This window comes from Phasianus colchicus, chromosome 39 (assembly GCF_987193195.1).
Source record: "Phasianus colchicus chromosome 39, bPhaCol1.hap1.1, whole genome shotgun sequence".
NCBI lineage: Eukaryota > Metazoa > Chordata > Aves > Galliformes > Phasianidae > Phasianus > Phasianus colchicus.
Window position 1 is genome coordinate 258121 of NC_143474.1, and position 27340 is coordinate 285460.

Below are 27340 nucleotides of genomic sequence, written 5' to 3' on the forward strand. Positions count from 1 at the left end.
TGCGCCCCCCGGGGTTACACCCCCCCCCCTGCCCCCCTCCCTTCCAGTTCCCCCGTTCTGATCGCCGTAGTCCTCTTCCACCCCTCCCCTCTGTGCCTCCCCCATTCTGATCCCCGGGTCGTCCCCCCCCCCGATCCCTCATCCCCCCCCAGTCCCCCGTTCTGATCCCTGGTGTCCCCCCACCCTCCCACCGGTCTCCCCATTCTGTTCCCTAGAGTCCCCCCCCTTTCCCAGTCTCCTCTATCTGACCCCCGAACCCCCTCTCCTCCCCCCGGTGCCCCTCCCCTCCACTTCCCCCATTCTGATCCCCAGAGTCTCCTACCACCCCCCATTCCCCTCGATTTGACCCCCAGGGTCCCGTGTCCTCCCTTCTCCTCCCACCTCCTGGCCCCTTTTTCTGACCCCTAGAGTCCCCTGTACCCCCGGTGCGCTCCTCCCTGACCCCTGCAGTCATTCCCTCATTTTGACCTCCAATCCCCCTCAGCCAGACCCCATAGAAGCCTCGCACAACCCCTGGCTCTTCCCTCCCACCCCTCCATCCACCCCCAGATGCTCTTCCTGCTTTGTAGAAATTCTGTTCACCCCTTTCCCCCCCACAAGCCACTAAGTTTCCCCCCAGACTCTTTTTCGACCCCATAGACATCCCACTCTCCTCTTCTCCCCCCCAGTATTTCCCTAAGGTGTCCCCCAGACTCCCCTTCCACCCCATAGAAGCCCCCCACAACCCTCCAGATTTCCTCTGCCACCCCTTCTCCATTCCTAGACCCCTTTTCCTCCCAACAGAGACCCAACTCACCCCTTTTTTCCCCCACACAACCCCCCGTCCACTCCCAGACCCCCCTTTCTGCCCTACAAAAGCCCCCTTTCCACCCCTCAAGTTCCCCTGCACAACGTACCCCTCCATCCCCAGGACCCTTTCCACTCACAGAAGTCTCGTTCTGCTCTTTTCCCCCTCACAACCCCCGCTCTCCATCCTCAGAGCCCCTTTCCACGCCATAGAAGCCCTCCACAATCCCTCAGTTTCCCCTTCCAACCTTTCTCCACCTCCAGACCCTCTTTCCACCTCACCGGAGCCCCACTCACACCTTTCCCCCCATAGATTCCCCACGAGCCCCCCCCCTATATAGCCCTGGAGGCATGCAGAAGAATCTGGAGATGTTGTAGAGGGGTTTGGGGCATCCAGTTGGTCCCCAGGTGGGTCCAAGGTGTCCTTGGATTCATACAGAAGGATCAGGAGATGTCCCAGAGGGATCCTGAGGGTGTCCAGGGGGTCCCAAGAATGGTCCTGGGGGGCCCTGGAAGGATCTGGAAGCTCCCAGGATGGGTCCAGGAGCTCCGAGGAGCCACTGGGATGATCTGGAGATGTCCCAGTAGAGTCTGGTAGGGTCCAGAGAGTCCTCATGTGGGTCTGAGTGGTCCTGGAGTCATCCCGTCATCAGACACATCTCTGGGGATGTCCCAGAGAGGACTTGGAGGGTCCAGGGGGTCCTCAAATTGATGCAGGGGGTCCTTGGACTCATCCAGAAGGGTCTGCAGACGTCCCAGAATGATCCTGTGGAATGTGGGGGGGTCCTCAGGTGGGTTCAGAGGGTCCTATTGTCTTCTGGAAGGGTCTGGAGATGTCCCATGGGTGTCTTGGGGTCCCCACGGGTTCCTGGAGTCCTCCAGAGGTCTCCAAAGGGGATTTTGAGGACAACCTCACATAGTAACACACTCTTTGTCCCCCGTGGGATCGCCCCCAAAAATGTCTGTTTCCGTTGAAATCAATACTCTGTCACTTTTCTTTTTTTTTTTTTTTGCCACTTCCTTTCAGAAATGGATGGTTCCCACCAATCCCTGTGCAAAGCCCCACGGAAACAACTCCCCCCAGGGCCACCGGGTGACACCAAACAACCGCCTGTCCCCGAAGTTCTCACTGTCACCGTAACCGTGGAACCTGGGGCCGTACCAACGTACCTCGAGAGCCCCATCAGCGTCCTACAGCTCCTGGACGCTGTCACCTGGCTGTCCATGTCTGTCCCCCCTGCCATGGTGGCACAACTTCAGCACGGTGCCATCCTCATTGAAGAGGTGATGAGGAGGGGTACAGGGAGGGGGGCTGGGGACAGTCAGGGGACACGTGGGGTCTGGTGCAGGTGTGACATGGTCTCGCTGGTGTCACCATCGTTGGGTGTCACCTTCACTGGATGCCATTGGGTGTCACTGAGTGTCACTGTCTTCAGGTGACGCCGTGACACAGGATGCCCTCGATGTGGAACAGCCGTGACGCAGTGTCCCCATCCCTGGCTGTCACTGTTGTTACCGTCATCTGGTGTCACCATCACTTGTGCGTCACCATCTAACGGGTGACACCATTCCCTGCACTCTGACCATCACATGGGGGCAGGCACAGGCGGCACCACGTTGTCACCATGCTGTCACTGAGCCTCTCACTGTTGTTTGTCACCCCTCCAGACCTGCCTACCGCAGGATCCGGTGACACCGGAGTCCTCTGGTGCTGTCACCATCGTCTGCCATGAGGACGGGGACACGCACGGTGGTGACCTCTGTGCCACCACCAGAGGGGACTGTGTGACACCAGCGTGGCACAGCCGTGATGCGGTGTCATCACCGTTGGGCGTCACTCCTGGCAGCTGGCGCCGGGTGTCACCGTCATGCAGAGGGAACAAAAAAAGCCCTGGGGACATTGAGCCGAAGCTGGGGACACCGTGACCACCTGGAGGACTTCCCGGGGAAGTGGGAACACCACATGACAATGTCACACCACCAAAACTGGGGACATCCCTGTGTCACACCCCAAAGCTTGGGACACCTTCATGGCACCCTGGTGGTGTCATATCCTAGAGTTGTGAACACCCCCCAGAGTTTGGGGCAGCCCTCTGGAGACGCCACAGAAAACATTGTTCCCATGGGGCGGGGTTGACACCCCTCACTTTTCTAATTAAGGTTTATTTTTGATCATGGGGGTTGGGGGATGTCCTCCCCATGTAAGTGATAAAGGGCAGAGGAGCGGCTGTGGGGCTCCATGTGTCACACTGGGGGTAAACTCTGGGGACAGAGGTCACTGCAGCATCCTGGCCCCATCGCCCCTATGGCCCCATAACCACTACAGCCCCATCTCGTAGCCATCCCTCGTCCGTATCCCACAACTTTATCCCATCCCATATCCATCATATCCACCCCACAGCCATCTCAAACCCATCCCGTATCCATACCCCCACATCCTATCCCCATCCCTAACCCTATATCCATAGCCATTCCGAATCCTTATCCCCACACGCATCCCATGTCCATTCCATCTACTTATCCCATGCCACTATCATCCCAATCCCATCCCGCGTCCCTATTTCATCCCCAATCCATCCCACCTTCTTCAGTGTTGGTCCCACGTCCATCCCAAGCCCATCCCATATGTATTCCATTTTCCTATCTCCCATTCCATATCCACCCCATATCCATATCCCCACACCCCAACCCTACATTTCACATCCCAATGCACAACCAACATCCCAACCCCAGCTCCCAAGCCCAGTTCCAAACTTCGCTCCCAACCGCACATCCCAACCCCATCTCCCACCTGTCAATCCCAGTCCCATCTCCCACCCCCATAGCAGTAGGGCGCACCCCGAGGCCCCGCCCCCTGCCCGCGCTCCTCCCACCAACAGCGCCGCGCAACGCCGCACCGCCCCCGGGCTGTCATTGGTCAGGTGCCGGTCCGTCCGGCCCCCGGGCTGTCATTGGTCAGGTGCCGGTCCGTCCGGCCCCCGGGCTGTCATTGGTCAGGTGCCGGTCCCTCCCGCACTCGGGCTCTCGTTGGTCAGCGGCAGCGCCGCCGGCTCCGATTGGCTGAGGCGCGGCGCGCGGGAGCGGCCGTTAACAGCCGGCTCAGAGCTCTTCTCCCCTCAGGCGGCGGCGCTCCCGCAGCCCGGGCCGCCCCGCACCGCCGCTGCGCGCCGGAGCGGTCCGGGCAGCACCGAGACGGAACCGCGGCACGACGGGAGCGGTACTGAGCACAGCAGAGCCGGAGCCGGGAGGGACGGAGAGCGGCACCGGGACAGGGAAGGAAGCCTGCTGGGCTGAGGGGCTGGGAAGGCGGGGGGGGGATAGGGAGGCAGGCGGGGCTGCAGCGGCTGTGGTATCGGGGTACATGGGGCGATAGGGGTGGGTACAGCGGGATTTAGGGCAGCAGAGGGCTGTGAGGGGGTAACGGGGGGACACGGTGCTATAGGGAGCATTGGGGGGTGGGAGGGGCTGGGGAGAGCTACGGGGAGGGATTTAGGGGGCTGGGGGAGGAGAAGCAGCTGAGCCCAAAGGTAAGAGGAGCTCCTTGGGGTTTTTTGTGGGCTTGAAGCAAAGCTGAGAAGCCGTGCCCGGGAGGAGGTGTGGGCAGCTCCAGGCCACCTTGCTGTCTCCCCAGGAGATGCGGGCTGTGGGCTAGGCAGCGGGCAGGAGTGCTGGCCAGAAGCAAGCATCTCTTGGAGGAAGGCAAAGGGCGGAGGAGGTTGAAGGGGAGCTACCGGGCACGGGCTTGCTCAGCAAGGGGAGCAGAAGCCTGAAGGGCACGAGAGGGGAATAGAGAAGGGCAGGCAGTGGGCGTGAAGTTGTGAGCAGAGCTGAGAGGCACTTGGCAGAGCAGCAAGCAGAGCAGGCAAGTGTTGAGATTTGGTGTGAATAGCAGCAAAAGCCAAGAGCATGAAGAAGAAGGAAGTGAGGAGAAGGTAAGTGAAGGGCAGGCAGGTAATGGTAGGCTAAGGCAGGGGGAAGTGGAGGGGCAAGGGAGGTGAGGGTAAGGGAGAAAAGAGGGGATGGGAGAAGAGGAGGGGGGGGGGGGTTGAGGGGAGGGTTAAAGGAAAACTTATGATTAAAATCAGAAAAAAAAAGAGAAAGAAAAAAGAGGAAAAAATGAGGAGAAAATTCAGAGGGAAAAAAAAACCGAAAAAAGATTAAAGGAAATGGGAAAAAGAGGAAAAAAAAGAGAAAAATAAAAAAGAAAACAAAGAAAAAAAGATGAAAAAATAGAAAAAGGAAAAAGGAAAAAGAAAGAGACAAAATAGAGAAAAGAAAAAAGAATATATAATAAAAATAAGAAGAAAAGATGAAAAGAGAAAACAGAAAAAAATGACAAAAAGAGCAAAAAAAGAAATTAAGAAAGATAAAAGAAAAAGAGTAATGAAAAAAGAAAAAATGTATTTAATGGAAAAAACAAAAAAGAAAAATGAAAAAGAAAATAAAAGGAGAAAAAAAAAGAAGAGAGAGAAAATAATATATGAAAAGAGGAAAAAGGACTAAAAGAAGAAAAGAGAAGAAAGGCAAAGAGAATAGAAGAAAAAAGCCAAGTAAAAAGTGAAGAATAAGAGCTAAGAAAAGAATGGCTGGCAAGAAATATGGAGAGAGCAATGCATAGCGTTGCAAAGGAAAGCAAGGCAAGGGAATCCAGAAGAATTCAGTGAAGAGCAGGAGAGGTAAGTTTGGCAGAAGGCAAGGGGGAAGGGGAGGGGAAAGGGAGAAAAGAGGGGGAAGGGGAGGGGAGGGGAGGGAAAGCGAAGGAGGGGAGGAGAGGGGAGAGGAGAGGAAGGAGAAAATGAGAGGTAGGGGTGAGGGGAGGGGAGAGTGGGTGGGGTGGGAGGGTTGAAGGGGAAATGTCACTGAAGAACCGGCTTCTGTTTGGGCATTAAAAGAGAAAAGTGAATCTCTGGATCTGCATGAAGCAGTCAAAACAACACTGAAGTGATTTTCTTTCTCCTTTGACAGCGTCTCTGTCTCTTTAATGTCCCCTCCCAGCCGAGCCATTCCCCATTTCCGTGCTGTCCATGTGACATCAGTGGTCTCCTGCTGCTCTAGATGCCTGGGAATCCTCCCCAGCACGACAGCACACACAGCAAGCCCAGGGGGAAGCTGGCCCTGGTGGCGGAACAGATGTGCATCGTGGGGACGTGGGGTCACAACGCCCCGCCTGGTGCCGTGAGCTCACAATGCTCAGCGTGTGCCCCAGGCGTTCTGTGCCGCCCAGCAGCACTCGCTGTGGCTGCAGCGGTGGTGGTGGCAGCATGGCACGAGTGTGGGGGGCCACGGCCCCTGCCCGCCTTGCTCTCCTCCTCCTCCTCATGGCCATATGTTCCCAGGAGACTTGTGCTGCTCCGTGGCGAGCGCCAGCAGCAGGTGGGTGGGCAGAGATGGGGCCAAAACCGAGTGGCGGCGAGGGCGAGAGCTCCGGGCTCTTGTCCCCGTGTGCTGCCCTGGGGCTGCCTTCCGTGGGGGTGTTGGGATGGGGGGACAGGCAGCAGCGCAGGAGCCGGGCGAGGGCGTGAGGAAGCAGTGCTCTGCAGGGCTGGCTCCAGCCGTGCCGGGCCGTGGCTCTGCTGCTGGCTGAGCACGCTCTTCGCCCGGGGGTGACCGAGGGGGAGCTCAGAAGATGTGTGCTGGGAAAAGCGGGAGCATTTCTGCTCCGGCTTCCCGGTGCTCCCCATAGATGAATCCTGGTTCCCAGCAGAGACCCCCGGCTGGAGCCCAGATGGCTTCCGGTGTCTTTACTTGGTGTGCTCTTCCACACGGTCCCGGAGCGCTGTCGCACATGGCCTGGAGAGCTTCGGGGAGCTGCCCAGTGCCAGGCTCCAGGTCACCCTGTAGCTTTGGCAGTCACGGCCTGAGTCTGCCATCCCATTAGCTGAGCCCTCCCCCATCACTAAGGGAGGAGATGACAACATGCCATGGGAACATCCCTCTTCTGTTCTTGATTCTAGATGATGGTGCTCCATATGCAGACGGTCGGGCGATGACTACTTTTGTGCCTCAGGGGAAACCCAGAGGTAAGTTGTGAGTGTCTGCTTCCTTGAAGGCAGAAAAGTTCGTGCCGTCATAGTTTATTTGGGTACTCAGGAACCTCCAAGGGTCTTTCAAGTCTCTTTGTGCCTCAAAGGCTGTACACAGATCAGTCCTGAGTATTTCTTTATTTGGAGAGTTGTCACGTATCTGTGGGAAGGCAGCCCTTGCCACTTTTTGGAGGAGAGAACCTCTACGTTTGCTGTTTGGGCCATGTCATTCCCTGACCTGCAGCCAGTCCTCGCAGGTCACTGCAGAAAAAAACCCCAGGCCCCAAGGTGCAGTGGAAGCTCTCCTCACTTGTGTCTGATCACCTCTGTGCCTGCAGGTCCTCTTGGTGAATTACCAGAGCCGAATCCTGGTCCTGAGCCTGGGCTGGATGCCAGAGGTAAGTCACCAGCCTTCATCTCACGCTCTCTGCTCATATGTGGTTGTGGTAGTTCAGGAAGGCTTCAGCGTTTCGCTGCCCGGTGATTTCTACTCCACAAGAAGCCTGGGTGCCAGCCAACTGCCCACCTCTCCAGCTTGGCAACTTTCGACCCAAGCCTGGGTGCCACGTCGTCAGCTGAGCCCCTTCCAGTCACTGCAGGTCCCTAAGGAAGAGAGAGATCACAACACACCATGGCAATGTTTCTCCTTACAGCTGCGCCTGTAAGCAGTGTCTTGCCAAAGGCTCAGCATAATCTGCTCCATAAGCCTCCGATGGGCTATCCCAAAGGAAAGGGCCTTTAGATCTTCCCTTCCCCTTGCAGCCCCTTCCCTTCTGCAGACAGTTCCACACATGGTTCCTTCTTGGACTGGCACGGTGCTGCTGCAGGCACCCAGCAGCTATTTGCCAGCTGCTGCTGTGTAGCAGGGAGAGAAGAGCGCTGTGGAGCAAACCTGGCATTGCAGTCTGAACAAGTACCTGGCCATGTCTGACAGGAGCTGCTCTGTGTTTGTGTACAGGTGCGGGTGGAGTCGAATGGTCTCCAGCTTCCCAGCTGAGCTCCAGGACAGAAGCCCCAGCAACTCGTATTGGTATGCCATGAGTTTTTGCTTCCTTTGAGAGATGCCAGCTCACAGTCCTGCTGTCAGCCAGGCATGTCTGCAGGTGTGAGTGAGAATGCACAGCTGCATGTGCGTGCCCTGTCCTCACACGATCCCCTGGCACCATCTGCTCTTCAGTGATGCTCTTGTGCAGCTGTGTAGATTGCAGTGTGTGGTGGGAAGTTCTCCTCATGCTTTGGGTGCAGAATTGCTTCCAGGGAAGGCTGTGCCAAATCCTCGGCCGCTTCCTGTGCTGGAGCCCCACAAGCATCCCAGGGTGGCTGTTGTCTTTGTTGACTTCACCGAAGAGACCGCTCAGTTCAATGCTTTGTTTCTCTGAGATTTATCTTAATGCTTTCTGTTAAGGTCCTGGCGGATGGAAAGTGGCATGGATAGATGGAAAATATTCCAAGAGACTGTCCCATTTATTGATGAGAATCATGAAGAAGGAAGCACGTGGTGAGTGTATTTCTGTCTGTACCCTGATTAAACAGATCCACACGCTCTCCTTCTGCTCTAGTGAGATTTAGTCAGACAACTACCCAGCCTCAGGAGGTGAGGGTGGGCGAGTGCAAAAGGAGTCTTAGAGCGTGATGGAGAAGAAGGAGCAAATCCATGGCCCGGGAGGGTCTGGACCGTGGCAGAGCCAGAGTGTAAACAAAGCTGAGAGGCCAAAAAGAGGTTCCAGAGTGCCTTGATGTGCAGCGCCTTAGGGAGTTCCCTTTGCTTGGCTGGAATCAGGGAAGCATTGCAGCCCGAGGATTTTCACGTGTTCCTGGAGGCCAACAAAATGCAAGACAACATTTTTGGCCATGTCAGACCTCTTGTGAGACTGCCAGTAGGGCACGAGACACAGCAGTGAGCACATTGTTCCTCCAGGTGTGGAAGATGAAGGACGTGCAGACACCACAGAAGATCAAGTGTTACTGAAGTCCTGCCTGGCACTGACTGCAGCTTTCCTGGTTTCCATGCTGGCAGCCATGATAACGTTCTGTCTGCTTATCCGGCGATGGAGGCAGAGAAACCAGTGAGTTGTTGTTCACCCCCACCCCCATCCTGCCCAACTCTTTACTGTGCGGCTGCTGTGAGCCCGGAGGCACTTGTAGTTCCAGCAGCACAGAGGCCGGTTAGTTGTTGGCTAACGTGGTCTGAGATTTACGCTATCAGATGTTTGAATTGGCACGGCCGTTCCTGCAGCCCATTCTTAGTGCTGGGCCTGAAACAGGCTCTTTGCCTTTGAGGAAGGAGAGCAGGGGCTCTCCTGTGCCCTCAGCACATTCCTCTCTCCGCAGGCGCCTCGCTGCAGCTGATGGAGCCCAGCACGATGTCCGCGGCCACAGTTTGCCCTCGTCCTGCTCTCCTCAAGGGGCCTGGCAGATGGACATGATGCCAACGGCCGTGACCACCTGCCCAGCGGCCGGATGGCACCACCAGGGCGGCCCCTGCCAGACCTGACAGCAGCCAGGCTCAGCTGCCCCCGCCTCGGGCCCCACAGCCCACCAGCCCAGGCTCTGCAGCCCGGGGGGCATTAACACCACCCCCCGTCCCCCACCGCCATCTTTCAGGGGACGGGAGGAACCCCCTTGGCTTGGAAACTTGTGCTCATCGGCCGGCACCCAAACAACGGCACCCTGGCGGATGAGCAACAGGCCCAGCAGCCCCCCAGCCGCCCTGGGCATCAAGACCCCCCCCCCGTCCCCCATCACCATCCTTCGGGGGTCGGGAGCGGTCCCTCAGGGTGTCAGCCTGGCGGCAGCCACATCCTTGGGAAAGCTTGAGAGGCCTGGCAGCCCCCAGCACCACCTCTGCCTTCGCTCTCCCCTCCAGCATCCATCAGGGGATGGAAGCGAGCCCAGCAGAGCGTAGACTTGGGGACACTGTCCAGCCGACAGACAAGCGCTGCCTGGGGGAAGCCAACTGGCCCAGCAGCCCCCCGTCCCCTGGGCATCATCACCACCCTCCCACTCCCCTCCACCATCCTTCAGGAGGTGCGAGTGGCCCCCGTAGGTCGTCACTTCGGGGTCATTATCCAACACCCAGTTTGGGGCCATTATCCAAGACCCCAAAAACCACCCAGAATGCCAGGGGGAAGCATATCAGGCCCTGCAGCCCCCAGCCCTCCCAGCAACACCTCTGCCCTCCCACTCCTCTCCACCATCCATCAAGAGGTGGGAGCGGCCCCCTCAGGGGGGGCATCACGTAACACCTGTCAAACCACTGCCTGGGGGAAGTATGACAGGCACAGCGGCCCCCTGACCCCCGCCCCTTCCTCCCCCAGCATCACTTCTGCCCTCCCACTTCTCCACCATCAGTCAGGAGCTGGGAGCACCCCGTGTGTGGGTTTGGGGGCATCATCTGACAGCCAGAGAACCACAGCTGGCATCAACCGGGGCTTTCCAGCCTGTGCTGTGCCAATAAATAGAAAGTACCATCACAGTTGTCCACGCTGTACTGTTGTCATGGTCCACTGCCAGACCTTGTGTGCCACTTGGCATTGGCAGACAGCCACAGGTCGTGTGGGAATGGCTTTGAACTCCAAGAGTGGGAACTGAGGTCGATGTGTAGAGGAAATCCCTCCCCCAGAGGCAGCGAGGCCCTGGCCCAGGCTGCCCAGAGGCTGCGGGTGCCCTACGTCCCGGCTCGGGCAGGGGACAAGGGTGGCAGCTCATTATGCAAAAGCATCAGTGCTTCTGCGTGAGCTTTACCGGACAGCAGGCAATCATTTGCTCTGCAATAGGAACCAAGCAAGAACTATGAGCACATTTCCTCCCTCCTCTACTTCATTTTGCTTTGTGGGCTGGGCCGAGAATCTGAAAGTGGAGAGAGATGGGAGGAAGGCAGTGCTGCAAGCCTCGTATGCCTGCTGTCACTGCTCGCTCTGTGGCTGCAGTCGCCTTAGCAGAGGCACAGTCCGTTGTGCTGCCAGCAGTGCCCAGCTGCCATGACAGCACCCTGCAGCTCCTCTCCAGCACCTGCCCTAGGCCACTGATTTCTCAGCATCCTCCAGGAGGTGCAACATTCCCCTGTTTCCTCTCAGCTCTCAGCACTGCTGCACTCCTCAGGAGCTGTGGCCACAACCAAAGCAGCCGTCAGTCAGTCGGCTGTAAAAGCATCCCGGTCCTCTGCAAGAGGACACAGTGCTCCTCTTCTGACAGCTTCCCTCAGCAGCCCAGCGCTGAAATGCTTTGTGGGGTTCCTTTGAGCAAGCTGCTGAGGACAGAGGCAGTCACATCAGCTGCCTGTACATTTACTGGGAGCTGTTTTTATGTTCATCCCTGGTCAACACCACAGAGGGTTCTTTCTTTCACATCCTTATCATACCTTTTTAACTGTTTTCTAAAAAAGTTTTCAGCACTACAAATGATGATTTTTAAAACATCTGTATGGAATATAGATATTCCAAATGAATTAAAATAAAGAGGAAGGGAGGAAGGAAGGAGGATGAAGGGAGGAAGGGAGGAAGGAAGGGAGGAAGGAAGCAAGGAAGGCAGGAAGGCAGGAAGGAAGGGAGGAAGGAAGCAAGGAAGGCAGGAAGGCAGGAAGGCAGGAAGGAAGGGAGGAAGGAAGCAAGGAAGGCAGGAAGGCAGGAAGGCAGGAAACAAGAAGCTGCTTCCTTCAAAAGTCAGAGTATTCTGATAAGGAGAAAACAGCAGAACTAAGCTTGCCATCACCACATCATTGCCATCAGGGCCCAAACTAAGGCAGCCAGCTGACCAGGGAAGAACATCCATTAGAGACTGTCTTCAAGCACGGTCACAGAATGTTTTTGTTATACTGAAGACTAAAGGACATCACTTCAGATTGACATCAGGGAGGAGACGGGGTAAAACTCCCCGCTGGCCCACACTGCAGGACCTGTGGCATGTTTTTCTGCACAGCTGCCATTTCTGAATGTGGAAAGAGGCAGTAAAACATACCTGGAAAGGGTTGAGAAGTCAGAGTCTCCGTAGCTACAGGAAGACGTTGGATGCCTTCTTTCTGTGGGAACCTCTGTGGAAAAGTGCTTTTAGGCAGCTTAAATCTCTGCCTTCTGACACAAGAGCAAAATGGAGCCAGGAATGTATTCTTACTTCCCTAATAAGAGCGTCAGTTTCCACACCCTGAGACTTCTTGTAGGGGTGTCCATGTGCTGTCTCCCAAAAACCAGTCGGGGGAAAGGCAGAGAGGGGTGTGCTCTGCCAGCTCCAGGTCTTAAGACCTTAGAAACCCGGTCTCTTCCAAAAGTTGAGGGAGTTTCCATTCCTAGAGCTCAGCCCTGAAGTCTCGCTGGTTCAATTCCTCTCAATGACGCATCTAAAAGATGCAGTGCAGGTGGGCAAGGGCTCCACAGCTGCACAGCACAGCATCTAAGGGACAGCTCTTATTGAGCCGGCAGGTGTAACTGCTTCCCGAGGAGCTGTGCAGCCATAAAGGCATTCCAAAGCACCTCTTGCTCTTACATGAACGCATCACTGGCCTCATCTCACTGCCGTGCTTAATTCCCAGTGCTGACAGGTCTGTCCGGCTGCTCTGCCTAGAGAACCAGCATTTGTTTCAGGCACGTGTCCTGAACGAGCCACTTCGTTTCAGCAAGTTTAGCATCAGTGAGAGCTCCCTGCCCCAGCAAGTCTACCGAGCACCTGTGTGCTCTTACATCCCCGCACCACGCCGTGCTGCTCAGCGAGTCCAGCGCAGCTCTGCAGCACCCGGGGGACTACAGAACACGCGCCAGCGGTGAGCTGAGCTCGTTCTTCAGGTCCTGCTCCGGGCTGTGCCCTTCTCACATCCCACGCACCGAGCCCGGCCGGGCCACCGCTCGGTTCTTCCTTGGAGGAGAAAGCGGCCAGAGATGCCGCCGCAGGAGCCGTGAGAAAACCGGGCAGAGATGCGCGCTCGGCTTTCAAGAAGCGCCAGCAGCTCGGAATCGGCCTGGAGACAGCGATGCTGGGGAAGCCGGAGACGCCGCACGTCTCGGCGCGGCTCCCGCAGGAGCGCTGCCGCTCGACGGCGTCGCCACGGCGACGGCGCCTCAGCGCCTCAGCGCCTCAGCGCCTCGGCGCCGGTCCGTCGCTACGGCGCCGCGCCGTCCCCGCCGAGTGACGTCATCACGCCGCGACCCGAGGAGGCGGCCGTGCGGAAGCGGGGCGGGGCGCCTCGGGGCTCCGGGCGCCGCCTCGGCTCCTACAGGTGGGTGTTCGGGGGGCGCCGCGGCGGGGGGGCCGCGTGCCGCTCTGCCTCGGCCCCGCGGGGTCTCCGTGCTGCTCGGGGCTTCCCTCGGCGGGGGCGGCTGCCCTGCGTCTCGCCGCCTCCCCCACCCCGTGTCTTTCGCTGCCCTCCCCCCCTCCCCCTGCCGCTGATCGCCCACCCCCCCCGTCCCTCTGTGCGCCCCCCGGGGTTACACCCCCCCCCTGCCCCCCTCCCTTCCAGTTCCCCCGTTCTGATCGCCGTAGTCCTCTTCCACCCCTCCCCTCTGTGCCTCCCCCATTCTGATCCCCGGGTCGTCCCCCCCCCCGATCCCTCATCCCCCCCCAGTCCCCCGTTCTGATCCCTGGTGTCCCCCCACCCTCCCACCGGTCTCCCCATTCTGTTCCCTAGAGTCCCCCCCCTTTCCCAGTCTCCTCTATCTGACCCCCGAACCCCCTCTCCTCCCCCCGGTGCCCCTCCCCTCCACTTCCCCCATTCTGATCCCCAGAGTCTCCTACCACCCCCCATTCCCCTCGATTTGACCCCCAGGGTCCCGTGTCCTCCCTTCTCCTCCCACCTCCTGGCCCCTTTTTCTGACCCCTAGAGTCCCCTGTACCCCCGGTGCGCTCCTCCCTGACCCCTGCAGTCATTCCCTCATTTTGACCTCCAATCCCCCTCAGCCAGACCCCATAGAAGCCTCGCACAACCCCTGGCTCTTCCCTCCCACCCCTCCATCCACCCCCAGATGCTCTTCCTGCTTTGTAGAAATTCTGTTCACCCCTTTCCCCCCCACAAGCCACTAAGTTTCCCCCCAGACTCTTTTTCGACCCCATAGACATCCCACTCTCCTCTTCTCCCCCCCAGTATTTCCCTAAGGTGTCCCCCAGACTCCCCTTCCACCCCATAGAAGCCCCCCACAACCCTCCAGATTTCCTCTGCCACCCCTTCTCCATTCCTAGACCCCTTTTCCTCCCAACAGAGACCCAACTCACCCCTTTTTTCCCCCACACAACCCCCCGTCCACTCCCAGACCCCCCTTTCTGCCCTACAAAAGCCCCCTTTCCACCCCTCAAGTTCCCCTGCACAACGTACCCCTCCATCCCCAGGACCCTTTCCACTCACAGAAGTCTCGTTCTGCTCTTTTCCCCCTCACAACCCCCGCTCTCCATCCTCAGAGCCCCTTTCCACGCCATAGAAGCCCTCCACAATCCCTCAGTTTCCCCTTCCAACCTTTCTCCACCTCCAGACCCTCTTTCCACCTCACCGGAGCCCCACTCACACCTTTCCCCCCATAGATTCCCCACGAGCCCCCCCCCTATATAGCCCTGGAGGCATGCAGAAGAATCTGGAGATGTTGTAGAGGGGTTTGGGGCATCCAGTTGGTCCCCAGGTGGGTCCAAGGTGTCCTTGGATTCATACAGAAGGATCAGGAGATGTCCCAGAGGGATCCTGAGGGTGTCCAGGGGGTCCCAAGAATGGTCCTGGGGGGCCCTGGAAGGATCTGGAAGCTCCCAGGATGGGTCCAGGAGCTCCGAGGAGCCACTGGGATGATCTGGAGATGTCCCAGTAGAGTCTGGTAGGGTCCAGAGAGTCCTCATGTGGGTCTGAGTGGTCCTGGAGTCATCCCGTCATCAGACACATCTCTGGGGATGTCCCAGAGAGGACTTGGAGGGTCCAGGGGTTCCTCAAATTGATGCAGGGGGTCCTTGGACTCATCCAGAAGGGTCTGCAGACGTCCCAGAATGATCCTGTGGAATGTGGGGGGGTCCTCAGGTGGGTTCAGAGGGTCCTATTGTCTTCTGGAAGGGTCTGGAGATGTCCCATGGGTGTCTTGGGGTCCCCACGGGTTCCTGGAGTCCTCCAGAGGTCTCCAAAGGGGATTTTGAGGACAACCTCACATAGTAACACACTCTTTGTCCCCCGTGGGATCGCCCCCAAAAATGTCTGTTTCCGTTGAAATCAATACTCTGTCACTTTTCTTTTTTTTTTTTTTTTGCCACTTCCTTTCAGAAATGGATGGTTCCCACCAATCCCTGTGCAAAGCCCCACGGAAACAACTCCCCCCAGGGCCACCGGGTGACACCAAACAACCGCCTGTCCCCGAAGTTCTCACTGTCACCGTAACCGTGGAACCTGGGGCCGTACCAACGTACCTCGAGAGCCCCATCAGCGTCCTACAGCTCCTGGACGCTGTCACCTGGCTGTCCATGTCTGTCCCCCCTGCCATGGTGGCACAACTTCAGCACGGTGCCATCCTCATTGAAGAGGTGATGAGGAGGGGTACAGGGAGGGGGGCTGGGGACAGTCAGGGGACACGTGGGGTCTGGTGCAGGTGTGACATGGTCTCGCTGGTGTCACCATCGTTGGGTGTCACCTTCACTGGATGCCATTGGGTGTCACTGAGTGTCACTGTCTTCAGGTGACGCCGTGACACAGGATGCCCTCGATGTGGAACAGCCGTGACGCAGTGTCCCCATCCCTGGCTGTCACTGTTGTTACCGTCATCTGGTGTCACCATCACTTGTGCGTCACCATCTAACGGGTGACACCATTCCCTGCACTCTGACCATCACATGGGGGCAGGCACAGGCGGCACCACGTTGTCACCATGCTGTCACTGAGCCTCTCACTGTTGTTTGTCACCCCTCCAGACCTGCCTACCGCAGGATCCGGTGACACCGGAGTCCTCTGGTGCTGTCACCATCGTCTGCCATGAGGACGGGGACACGCACGGTGGTGACCTCTGTGCCACCACCAGAGGGGACTGTGTGACACCAGCGTGGCACAGCCGTGATGCGGTGTCATCACCGTTGGGCGTCACTCCTGGCAGCTGGCGCCGGGTGTCACCGTCATGCAGAGGGAACAAAAAAAGCCCTGGGGACATTGAGCCGAAGCTGGGGACACCGTGACCACCTGGAGGACTTCGCGGGGAAGTGGGAACACCACATGACAATGTCACACCACCAAAACTGGGGACATCCCTGTGTCACACCCCAAAGCTTGGGACACCTTCATGGCACCCTGGTGGTGTCATATCCTAGAGTTGTGAACACCCCCCAGAGTTTGGGGCAGCCCTCTGGAGACGCCACAGAAAACATTGTTCCCATGGGGCGGGGTTGACACCCCTCACTTTTCTAATTAAGGTTTATTTTTGATCATGGGGGTTGGGGGATGTCCTCCCCATGTAAGTGATAAAGGGCAGAGGAGCGGCTGTGGGGCTCCATGTGTCACACTGGGGGTAAACTCTGGGGACAGAGGTCACTGCAGCATCCTGGCCCCATCGCCCCTATGGCCCCATAACCACTACAGCCCCATCTCGTAGCCATCCCTCGTCCGTATCCCACAACTTTATCCCATCCCATATCCATCATATCCACCCCACAGCCATCTCAAACCCATCCCGTATCCATACCCCCACATCCTATTCCCATCCCTAACCCTATATCCATATCCATTCCGAATCCTTATCCCCACACGCATCCCATGTCCATTCCATCTACTTATCCCATGCCACTATCATCCCAATCCTATCCCGCGTCCCTATTTCATCCCCAATCCATCCCACCTTCTTCAGTGTTGGTCCCACGTCCATCCCAAGCCCATCCCATATGTATTCCATTTTCCTATCTCCCATTCCATATCCACCCCATATCCATATCCCCACACCCCAACCCTACATTTCACATCCCAATGCACAACCAACATCCCAACCCCAGCTCCCAAGCCCAGTTCCAAACTTCGCTCCCAACCGCACATCCCAACCCCATCTCCCACCTGTCAATCCCAGTCCCATCTCCCACCCCCATAGCAGTAGGGCGCACCCCGAGGCCCCGCCCCCTGCCCGCGCTCCTCCCACCAACAGCGCCGCGCAACGCCGCACCGCCCCCGGGCTGTCATTGGTCAGGTGCCGGTCCGTCCGGCCCCCGGGCTGTCATTGGTCAGGTGCCGGTCCGTCCGGCCCCCGGGCTGTCATTGGTCAGGTGCCGGTCCCTCCCGCACTCGGGCTCTCGTTGGTCAGCGGCAGCGCCGCCGGCTCCGATTGGCTGAGGCGCGGCGCGCGGGAGCGGCCGTTAACAGCCGGCTCAGAGCTCTTCTCCCCTCAGGCGGCGGCGCTCCCGCAGCCCGGGCCGCCCCGCACCGCCGCTGCGCGCCGGAGCGGTCCGGGCAGCACCGAGACGGAACCGCGGCACGACGGGAGCGGTACTGAGCACAGCAGAGCCGGAGCCGGGAGGGACGGAGAGCGGCACCGGGACAGGGAAGGAAGCCTGCTGGGCTGAGGGGCTGGGAAGGCGGGGGGGGGATAGGGAGGCAGGCGGGGCTGCAGCGGCTGTGGTATCGGGGTACATGGGGCGATAGGGGTGGGTACAGCGGGATTTAGGGCAGCAGAGGGCTGTGAGGGGGTAACGGGGGGACACGGTGCTATAGGGAGCATTGGGGGGTGGGAGGGGCTGGGGAGAGCTACGGGGAGGGATTTAGGGGGCTGGGGGAGGAGAAGCAGCTGAGCCCAAAGGTAAGAGGAGCTCCTTGGGGTTTTTTGTGGGCTTGAAGCAAAGCTGAGAAGCCGTGCCCGGGAGGAGGTGTGGGCAGCTCCAGGCCACCTTGCTGTCTCCCCAGGAGATGCGGGCTGTGGGCTAGGCAGCGGGCAGGAGTGCTGGCCAGAAGCAAGCATCTCTTGGAGGAAGGCAAAGGGCGGAGGAGGTTGAAGGGGAGCTACCGGGCACGGGCTTGCTCAGCAAGGGGAGCAGAAGCCTGAAGGGCACGAGAGGGGAATAGAGAAGGGCAGGCAGTGGGCGTGAAGTTGTGAGCAGAGCTGAGAGGCACTTGGCAGAGCAGCAAGCAGAGCAGGCAAGTGTTGAGATTTGGTGTGAATAGCAGCAAAAGCCAAGAGCATGAAGAAGAAGGAAGTGAGGAGAAGGTAAGTGAAGGGCAGGCAGGTAATGGTAGGCTAAGGCAGGGGGAAGTGGAGGGACAAGGGAGGTGAGGGTAAGGGAGAAAAGAGGGGATGGGAGAAGAGGAGGGGGGGGGGGGTTGAGGGGAGGGTTAAAGGAAAACTTATGATTAAAATCAGAAAAAAAAAGAGAAAGAAAAAAGAGGAAAAAATGAGGAGAAAATTCAGAGGGAAAAAAAAACCGAAAAAAGATTAAAGGAAATGGGAAAAAGAGGAAAAAAAAGAGAAAAATAAAAAAGAAAACAAAGAAAAAAAGATGAAAAAATAGAAAAAGGAAAAAGGAAAAAGAAAGAGACAAAATAGAGAAAAGAAAAAAGAATATATAATAAAAATAAGAAGAAAAGATGAAAAGAGAAAACAGAAAAAAATGACAAAAAGAGCAAAAAAAGAAATTAAGAAAGATAAAAGAAAAAGAGTAATGAAAAAAGAAAAAACGTATTTAATGGAAAAAACAAAAAAGAAAAATGAAAAAGAAAATAAAAGGAGAAAAAAAAAGAAGAGAGAGAAAATAATATATGAAAAGAGGAAAAAGGACTAAAAGAAGAAAAGAGAAGAAAGGCAAAGAGAATAGAAGAAAAAAGCCAAGTAAAAAGTGAAGAATAAGAGCTAAGAAAAGAATGGCTGGCAAGAAATATGGAGAGAGCAATGCATAGCGTTGCAAAGGAAAGCAAGGCAAGGGAATCCAGAAGAATTCAGTGAAGAGCAGGAGAGGTAAGTTTGGCAGAAGGCAAGGGGGAAGGGGAGGGGAAAGGGAGAAAAGAGGGGGAAGGGGAGGGGAGGGGAGGGAAAGCGAAGGAGGGGAGGAGAGGGGAGAGGAGAGGAAGGAGAAAATGAGAGGTAGGGGTGAGGGGAGGGGAGAGTGGGTGGGGTGGGAGGGTTGAAGGGGAAATGTCACTGAAGAACCGGCTTCTGTTTGGGCATTAAAAGAGAAAAGTGAATCTCTGGATCTGCATGAAGCAGTCAAAACAACACTGAAGTGATTTTCTTTCTCCTTTGACAGCGTCTCTGTCTCTTTAATGTCCCCTCCCAGCCGAGCCATTCCCCATTTCCGTGCTGTCCATGTGACATCAGTGGTCTCCTGCTGCTCTAGATGCCTGGGAATCCTCCCCAGCACGACAGCACACACAGCAAGCCCAGGGGGAAGCTGGCCCTGGTGGCGGAACAGATGTGCATCGTGGGGACGTGGGGTCACAACGCCCCGCCTGGTGCCGTGAGCTCACAATGCTCAGCGTGTGCCCCAGGCGTTCTGTGCCGCCCAGCAGCACTCGCTGTGGCTGCAGCGGTGGTGGTGGCAGCATGGCACGAGTGTGGGGGGCCACGGCCCCTGCCCGCCTTGCTCTCCTCCTCCTCCTCATGGCCATATGTTCCCAGGAGACTTGTGCTGCTCCGTGGCGAGCGCCAGCAGCAGGTGGGTGGGCAGAGATGGGGCCAAAACCGAGTGGCGGCGAGGGCGAGAGCTCCGGGCTCTTGTCCCCGTGTGCTGCCCTGGGGCTGCCTTCCGTGGGGGTGTTGGGATGGGGGGACAGGCAGCAGCGCAGGAGCCGGGCGAGGGCGTGAGGAAGCAGTGCTCTGCAGGGCTGGCTCCAGCCGTGCCGGGCCGTGGCTCTGCTGCTGGCTGAGCACGCTCTTCGCCCGGGGGTGACCGAGGGGGAGCTCAGAAGATGTGTGCTGGGAAAAGCGGGAGCATTTCTGCTCCGGCTTCCCGGTGCTCCCCATAGATGAATCCTGGTTCCCAGCAGAGACCCCCGGCTGGAGCCCAGATGGCTTCAGGTGTCTTTACTTGGTGTGCTCTTCCACACGGTCCCGGAGCGCTGTTGCACATGGCCTGGAGAGCTTCGGGAAGCTGCCCAGTGCCAGGCTCCAGGTCACCCTGTAGCTTTGGCAGTCACGGCCTGAGTCTGCCATCCCATTAGCTGAGCCCTCCCCCATCACTAAGGGAGGAGATGACAACGTGCCATGGGAACATCCCTCTTCTGTTCTTGATTCTAGATGATGGTGCTCCATATGCAGACGGTCGGGCGATGACTACTTTTGTGCCTCAGGGGAAACCCAGAGGTAAGTTGTGAGTGTCTGCTTCCTTGAAGGCAGAAAAGTTCGTGCCGTCATAGTTTATTTGGGTACTCAGGAACCTCCAAGGGTCTTTCAAGTCTCTTTGTGCCTCAAAGGCTGTACACAGATCAGTCCTGAGTATTTCTTTATTTGGAGAGTTGTCACGTATCTGTGGGAAGGCAGCCCTTGCCACTTTTTGGAGGAGAGAACCTCTACGTTTGCTGTTTGGGCCATGTCATTCCCTGACCTGCAGCCAGTCCTCGCAGGTCACTGCAGAAAAAAACCCCAGGCCCCAAGGTGCAGTGGAAGCTCTCCTCACTTGTGTCTGATCACCTCTGTGCCTGCAGGTCCTCTTGGTGAATTACCAGAGCCGAATCCTGGTCCTGAGCCTGGGCTGGATGCCAGAGGTAAGTCACCAGCCTTCATCTCACGCTCTCTGCTCACATGTGGTTGTGGTAGTTCAGGAAGGCTTCAGCGTTTCGCTGCCCGGTGATTTCTACTCCACAAGAAGCCTGGGTGCCAGCCAACTGCCCACCTCTCCAGCTTGGCAACTTTCGACCCAAGCCTGGGTGCCACGTCGTCAGCTGAGCCCCTTCCAGTCACTGCAGGTCCCTAAGGAAGAGAGAGATCACAACACACCATGGCAATGTTTCTCCTTACAGCTGCGCCTGTAAGCAGTGTCTTGCCAAAGGCTCAGCATAATCTGCTCCATAAGCCTCCGATGGGCTATCCCAAAGGAAAGGGCCTTTAGATCTTCCCTTCCCCTTGCAGCCCCTTCCCTTCTGCAGACAGTTCCACACATGGTTCCTTCTTGGACTGGCACGGTGCTGCTGCAGGCACCCAGCAGCTATTTGCCAGCTGCTGCTGTGTAGCAGGGAGAGAAGAGCGCTGTGGAGCAAACCTGGCATTGCAGTCTGAACAAGTACCTGGCCATGTCTGACAGGAGCTGCTCTGTGTTTGTGTACAGGTGCGGGTGGAGTCGAATGGTCTCCAGCTTCCCAGCTGAGCTCCAGGACAGAAGCCCCAGCAACTCGTATTGGTATGCCATGAGTTTTTGCTTCCTTTGAGAGATGCCAGCTCACAGTCCTGCTGTCAGCCAGGCATGTCTGCAGGTGTGAGTGAGAATGCACAGCTGCATGTGCGTGCCCTGTCCTCACACGATCCCCTGGCACCATCTGCTCTTCAGTGATGCTCTTGTGCAGCTGTGTAGATTGCAGTGTGTGGTGGGAAGTTCTCCTCATGCTTTGGGTGCAGAATTGCTTCCAGGGAAGGCTGTGCCAAATCCTCGGCCGCTTCCTGTGCTGGAGCCCCACAAGCATCCCAGGGTGGCTGTTGTCTTTGTTGACTTCACCGAAGAGACCGCTCAGTTCAATGCTTTGTTTCTCTGAGATTTATCTTAATGCTTTCTGTTAAGGTCCTGGCGGATGGAAAGTGGCATGGATAGATGGAAAATATTCCAAGAGACTGTCCCATTTATTGATGAGAATCATGAAGAAGGAAGCACGTGGTGAGTGTATTTCTGTCTATACCCTGATTAAACAGATCCACACGCTCTCCTTCTGCTCTAGTGAGATTTAGTCAGACAACTACCCAGCCTCAGGAGGCGAGGGTGGGCGAGTGCAAAAGGAGTCTTAGAGCGTGATGGAGAAGAAGGAGCAAATCCATGGCCCGGGAGGGTCTGGACCGTGGCAGAGCCAGAGTGTAAACAAAGCTGAGAGGCCAAAAAGAGGTTCCAGAGTGCCTTGATGTGCAGCGCCTTAGGGAGTTCCCTTTGCTTGGCTGGAATCAGGGAAGCATTGCAGCCCGAGGATTTTCACGTGTTCCTGGAGGCCAACAAAATGCAAGACAACATTTTTGGCCATGTCAGACCTCTTGTGAGACTGCCAGTAGGGCACGAGACACAGCAGTGCGCACATTGTTCCTCCAGGTGTGGAAGATGAAGGACGTGCAAACACCACAGAAGATCAAGTGTTACTGAAGTGCTGCCTGGCACTGACTGCAGCTTTCCTGGTTTCCATGCTGGCAGCCATGATAACGTTCTGTCTGCTTATCCGGCGATGGAGGCAGAGAAACCAGTGAGTTGTTGTTCACCCCCACCCCCATCCTGCCCAACTCTTTACTGTGCGGCTGCTGTGAGCCCGGAGGCACTTGTAGTTCCAGCAGCACAGAGGCCGGTTAGTTGTTGGCTAACGTGGTCTGAGATTTACGCTATCAGATGTTTGAATTGGCACGGCCGTTCCTGCAGCCCATTCTTAGTGCTGGGCCTGAAACAGGCTCTTTGCCTTTGAGGAAGGAGAGCAGGGGCTCTCCTGTGCCCTCAGCACATTCCTCTCTCCGCAGGCGCCTCGCTGCAGCTGATGGAGCCCAGCACGATGTCCGCGGCCACAGTTTGCCCTCGTCCTGCTCTCCTCAAGGGGCCTGGCAGATGGACATGATGCCAACGGCCGTGACCACCTGCCCAGCGGCCGGATGGCACCACCAGGGCGGCCCCTGCCAGACCTGACAGCAGCCAGGCTCAGCTGCCCCCGCCTCGGGCCCCACAGCCCACCAGCCAACGGCACCCTGGCGGATGAGCAACAGGCCCAGCAGCCCCCCAGCCGCCCTGGGCATCAAGACCCCCCCCCCGTCCCCCATCACCATCCTTCGGGGGTCGGGAGTGGTCCCTCAGGGTGTCAGCCTGGCGGCAGCCACATCCTCGGGGAAGCTTGAGAGGCCTGGCAGCCCCCAGCACCACCTCTGCCTTCGCTCTCCCCTCCAGCATCCATCAGGGGATGGAAGCGAGCCCAGCAGAGTGTAGACTTGGGGACACTGTCCAGCCGACAGACAACCGCTGCCTGGGGGAAGCCAACTGGCCCAGCAGCCCCCCGTCCCCTGGGAATCATCACCACCCTCCCACTCCCCTCCACCATCCTTCAGGAGGTGTGAGTGGCCCCCGTAGGTTGTCAGTTCGGGGTCATTATCCAACACCCAGTTTGGGGCCATTATCCAAGACCCCAAAAACCACCCAGAATGCCAGGGGGAAGCATATCAGGCCCTGCAGCCCCCAGCCCTCCCAGCAACACCTCTGCCCTCCCACTCCTCTCCACCATCCATCAAGAGGTGGGAGCGGCCCCCTCAGGGGGGGCATCACGTAACACCTGTCAAACCACTGCCTGGGGGAAGTATGACAGGCACAGCGGCCCCCTGACCCCCGCCCCTTCCTCCCCCAGCATCACTTCTGCCCTCCCACTTCTCCACCATCAGTCAGGAGCTGGGAGCACCCCGTGTGTGGGTTTGGGGGCATCATCTGACAGCCAGAGAACCACAGCTGGCATCAACCGGGGCTTTCCAGCCTGTGCTGTGCCAATAAATAGAAAGTACCATCACAGTTGTCCACGCTGTACTGTTGTCATGGTCCACTGCCAGACCTTGTGTGCCACTTGGCATTGGCAGACAGCCACAGGCCGTGTGGGAATGGCTTTGAACTCCAAGAGTGGGAACTGAGGTCGATGTGTAGAGGAAATCCCTCCCCCAGAGGCAGCGAGGCCCTGGCCCAGGCTGCCCAGAGGCTGCGGGTGCCCTACGTCCCGGCTCGGGCAGGGGACAAGGGTGGCAGTTCATTATGCAAAAGCATCAGTGCTTCTGCGTGAGCTTTACCGGACAGCAGGCAATCATTTGCTCTGCAATAGGAACCAAGCAAGAACTATGAGCACATTTCCTGCCTCCTCTACTTCATTTTGCTTTGTGGGCTGGGCCGAGAATCTGAAAGTGGAGAGAGATGGGAGGAAGGCAGTGCTGCAAGCCTCGTATGCCTGCTGTCACTGCTCGCTCTGTGGCTGCAGTCGCCTTAGCAGAGGCACAGTCCGTTGTGCTGCCAGCAGTGCCCAGCTGCCATGACAGCACCCTGCAGCTCCTCTCCAGCACCTGCCCTAGGCCACTGATTTCTCAGCATCCTCCAGGAGGTGCAACATTCCCCTGTTTCCTCTCAGCTCTCAGCACTGCTGCACTCCTCAGGAGCTGTGGCCACAACCAAAGCAGCCGTCAGTCAGTCGGCTGTAAAAGCATCCCGGTCCTCTGCAAGAGGACACAGTGCTCCTCTTCTGACAGCTTCCCTCAGCAGCCCAGCGCTGAAATGCTTTGTGGGGTTCCTTTGAGCAAGCTGCTGAGGACAGAGGCAGTCACATCAGCTGCCTGTACATTTACTGGGAGCTGTTTTTATGTTCATCCCTGGTCAACACCACAGAGGGTTCTTTCTTTAACATCCTTATCATACCTTTTTAACTGTTTTCTAAAAAAGTTTTCAGCACTACAAATGATGATTTTTAAAACATCTGTATGGAATATAGATATTCCAAATGAATTAAAATAAAGAGGAAGGGAGGAAGGAAGGAGGATGAAGGGAGGAAGGGAGGAAGGAAGGAGGATGAAGGGAGGAAGGGAGGAAGGAAGGGAGGAAGGAAGCAAGGAAGGCAGGAAGGCAGGAAGGAAGGGAGGAAGGAAGCAAGGAAGGCAGGAAGGCAGGAAGGCAGGAAGGAAGGGAGGAAGGAAGCAAGGAAGGCAGGAAGGCAGGAAGGCAGGAAACAAGAAGCTGCTTCCTTCAAAAGTCAGAGTATTCTGATAAGGAGAAAACAGCAGAACTAAGCTTGCCATCACCACATCATTGCCATCAGGGCCCAAACTAAGGCAGCCAGCTGACCAGGGAAGAACATCCATTAGAGACTGTCTTCAAGCACGGTCACAGAATGTTTTTGTTATACTGAAGACTAAAGGACATCACTTCAGATTGACATCAGGGAGGAGACGGGGTAAAACTCCCCGCTGGCCCACACTGCAGGACCTGCTGCATGTTTTTCTGCACAGCTGCCATTTCTGAATGTGGAAAGAGGCAGTAAAACATACCTGGAAAGGGTTGAGAAGTCAGAGTCTCCGTAGCTACAGGAAGACGTTGGATGCCTTCTTTCTGTGGGAACCTCTGTGGAAAAGTGCTTTTAGGCAGCTTAAATCTCTGCCTTCTGACACAAGAGCAGAATGGAGCCAGGAATGTATTCTTACTTCCATAATAGCAGCGTCAGTTTCCACACCCTGAGACTTCTTGTAGGGGTGTCCATGTGCTGTCTCCCAAAAACCAGTCGGGGGAAAGGCAGAGAGGGGTGTGCTCTGCCAGCTCCAGGTCTTAAGACCTTAGAAACCCGGTCTCTTCCAAAAGTTGAGGGAGTTTCCATTCCTAGAGCTCAGCCCTGAAGTCTCGCTGGTTCAATTCCTCTCAATGACGCATCTAAAAGATGCAGTGCAGGTGGGCAAGGGCTCCACAGCTGCACAGCACAGCATCTAAGGGACAGCTCTTATTGAGCCGGCAGGTGTAACTGCTTCCCGAGGAGCTGTGCAGCCATAAAGGCATTCCAAAGCACCTCTTGCTCTTACATGAACGCATCACTGGCCTCATCTCACTGCCGTGCTTAATTCCCAGTGCTGACAGGTCTGTCCGGCTGCTCTGCCTAGAGAACCAGCATTTGTTTCAGGCACGTGTCCTGAACGAGCCACTTCGTTTCAGCAAGTTTAGCATCAGTGAGAGCTCCCTGCCCCAGCAAGTCTACCGAGCACCTGTGTGCTCTTACATCCCCGCACCACGCCGTGCTGCTCAGCGAGTCCAGCGCAGCTCTGCAGCACCCGGGGGACTACAGAACACGCGCCAGCGGTGAGCTGAGCTCGTTCTTCAGGTCCTGCTCCGGGCTGTGCCCTTCTCACATCCCACGCACCGAGCCCGGCCGGGCCACCGCTCGGTTCTTCCTTGGAGGAGAAAGCGGCCAGAGATGCCGCCGCAGGAGCCGTGAGAAAACCGGGCAGAGATGCGCGCTCGGCTTTCAAGAAGCGCCAGCAGCTCGGAATCGGCCTGGAGACAGCGATGCTGGGGAAGCCGGAGACGCCGCACGTCTCGGCGCGGCTCCCGCAGGAGCGCTGCCGCTCGACGGCGTCGCCACGGCGACGGCGCCTCAGCGCCTCAGCGCCTCAGCGCCTCGGCGCCGGTCCGTCGCTACGGCGCCGCGCCGTCCCCGCCGAGTGACGTCATCACGCCGCGACCCGAGGAGGCGGCCGTGCGGAAGCGGGGCGGGGCGCCTCGGGGCTCCGGGCGCCGCCTCGGCTCCTACAGGTGGGTGTTCGGGGGGCGCCGCGGCGGGGGGGCCGCGTGCCGCTCTGCCTCGGCCCCGCGGGGTCTCCGTGCTGCTCGGGGCTTCCCTCGGCGGGGGCGGCTGCCCTGCGTCTCGCCGCCTCCCCCACCCCGTGTCTTTCGCTGCCCTCCCCCCCTCCCCCTGCCGCTGATCGCCCACCCCCCCCGTCCCTCTGTGCGCCCCCCGGGGTTACACCCCCCCCCCTGCCCCCCTCCCTTCCAGTTCCCCCGTTCTGATCGCCGTAGTCCTCTTCCACCCCTATAAAAATAAAACAGTATCCCATCTCGCTGGAAGGGAGGAGAGGCCTAAAGCCAGAAATAGAAAGACTCATAAGGCAAGGGTTATTGGGACCCTGTATGTCCCCATTCCATACTCCCATGTTGCCGGTTAAAAAGCCTAATGGCACGTATCGCCTGGTACATGACTTGCGAGAAATAAATAAAAGAACCATTTCTCGCTTCCCTGTAGTTGCTAATCCTTACACCCTGTTGAGCAAATTAGGCCCTGAAAATTTATGGTATAGTGTAATTGATTTAAAAGATGCATTCTGGGCCTGCCCCCTAGATGAGTCTTGCCGGGATTATTTTGCCTTCGAATGGGAAGACCCGGACACAGGGAGGAAACAACAGTTGAGGTGGACAGTATTACCACAGGGCTTTACCGAATCCCCACATTTATTCGGGCAGGCCCTAGAACAGATTTTACAAGAATATCAACCAGCTCCAGAAATCACCCTTATCCAGTATGTGGATGACTTGCTAATTGCAGGAAAAGAGGAGGAACGGGTTAGAGAAGAAAGTATCAAACTTCTCAGTTTTCTAGGGTTAAAAGGCCTCAAAGTTTCAAAGACAAAATTACAGTTTGTAGAAGAAGAAGTCAGGTATTTAGGTCACTATATTAATAAAGGGGAAAAGAAGATAGATCAAGAAAAAATAAAAGGGATATTATCCTTGCCACCTCCCCAAAGTAAAAGACAGATAAGACAAATATTGGGGCTAGTAGGATATTGTAGGCAATGGATTGAGAACTACAGTAGGAAGGTAAAATTTTTATATCAAAAGTTAACCCCAGAGGGATGGGTAACTTGGGGCGAAGATGATGAAAGGAAGTGGCAGGCATTGCGAGAAGATCTAATCAATGCCCCTGTTTTGAGCCTTCCTGATCTTAAGAGACCTTTCTATTTGTT

The 27340-nt window shown here is 56.9% G+C and overlaps 3 protein-coding genes across 9 annotated transcripts in view; 2 read left to right on the forward strand and 1 right to left on the reverse strand.

Moving 5' to 3' along the window:
* Positions 1-27340, reverse strand: part of LOC116243432 (uncharacterized) — a 284197-nt gene that overhangs the window by 87340 nt on the left and 169517 nt on the right. The window lies entirely within an intron of this gene.
* Positions 5221-10280, forward strand: LOC149913262 (uncharacterized). 3 transcript variants are annotated; one of them, XM_090130272.1, is made up of 8 exons: positions 5221-5462; positions 5782-6159; positions 6741-6806; positions 7148-7207; positions 7768-7839; positions 8215-8307; positions 8728-8875; positions 9141-10280. In XM_090130272.1, exons 2-8 carry the CDS (start codon positions 5973-5975, stop codon positions 9301-9303), a joined length of 789 nt encoding a protein of 262 aa, XP_089986398.1. In that variant the 5' UTR covers positions 5221-5462; positions 5782-5972; the 3' UTR covers positions 9304-10280. The 3 variants fall into 3 exon arrangements, with proteins under 3 accessions (XP_089986398.1, XP_089986396.1, XP_089986397.1); XM_090130270.1 differs by having other exon boundaries at positions 5225-5462; positions 5752-6159; XM_090130271.1 differs by lacking the exon at positions 5221-5462 and having other exon boundaries at positions 5602-6159.
* On the forward strand, positions 18387-22555 carry LOC149913263 (uncharacterized). Of its 2 annotated transcripts, none has more exons than XM_090130264.1 (8): positions 18387-18670; positions 18990-19367; positions 19949-20014; positions 20356-20415; positions 20976-21047; positions 21423-21515; positions 21936-22083; positions 22349-22555. In XM_090130264.1, exons 2-8 carry the CDS (start codon positions 19181-19183, stop codon positions 22509-22511), a joined length of 789 nt encoding a protein of 262 aa, XP_089986390.1. In that variant the 5' UTR covers positions 18387-18670; positions 18990-19180; the 3' UTR covers positions 22512-22555. The 2 variants fall into 2 exon arrangements, with proteins under 2 accessions (XP_089986390.1, XP_089986389.1); XM_090130263.1 differs by having other exon boundaries at positions 18389-18670; positions 18960-19367.

Excerpts from the sequence above, each read along its gene's own strand:
- LOC149913262 (XM_090130272.1), top strand. The coding sequence starts at position 5,973 with ATGCTCAGCGTGTGCCCCAGGCGTTCTGTGCCGCCCAGCAGCACTCGC. Across the intron at positions 6,807-7,147 it reads GCCTCAGGGGAAACCCAGAG|GTCCTCTTGGTGAATTACCA; the intron begins GTAAGTTGTGAG and ends CTGTGCCTGCAG. Across the intron at positions 7,840-8,214 it reads AGCCCCAGCAACTCGTATTG|GTCCTGGCGGATGGAAAGTG; the intron begins GTATGCCATGAG and ends CTTTCTGTTAAG.
- LOC149913263 (XM_090130264.1), top strand. The coding sequence starts at position 19,181 with ATGCTCAGCGTGTGCCCCAGGCGTTCTGTGCCGCCCAGCAGCACTCGC. Across the intron at positions 19,368-19,948 it reads GTGGCGAGCGCCAGCAGCAG|ATGATGGTGCTCCATATGCA; the intron begins GTGGGTGGGCAG and ends TCTTGATTCTAG. Across the intron at positions 21,048-21,422 it reads AGCCCCAGCAACTCGTATTG|GTCCTGGCGGATGGAAAGTG; the intron begins GTATGCCATGAG and ends CTTTCTGTTAAG.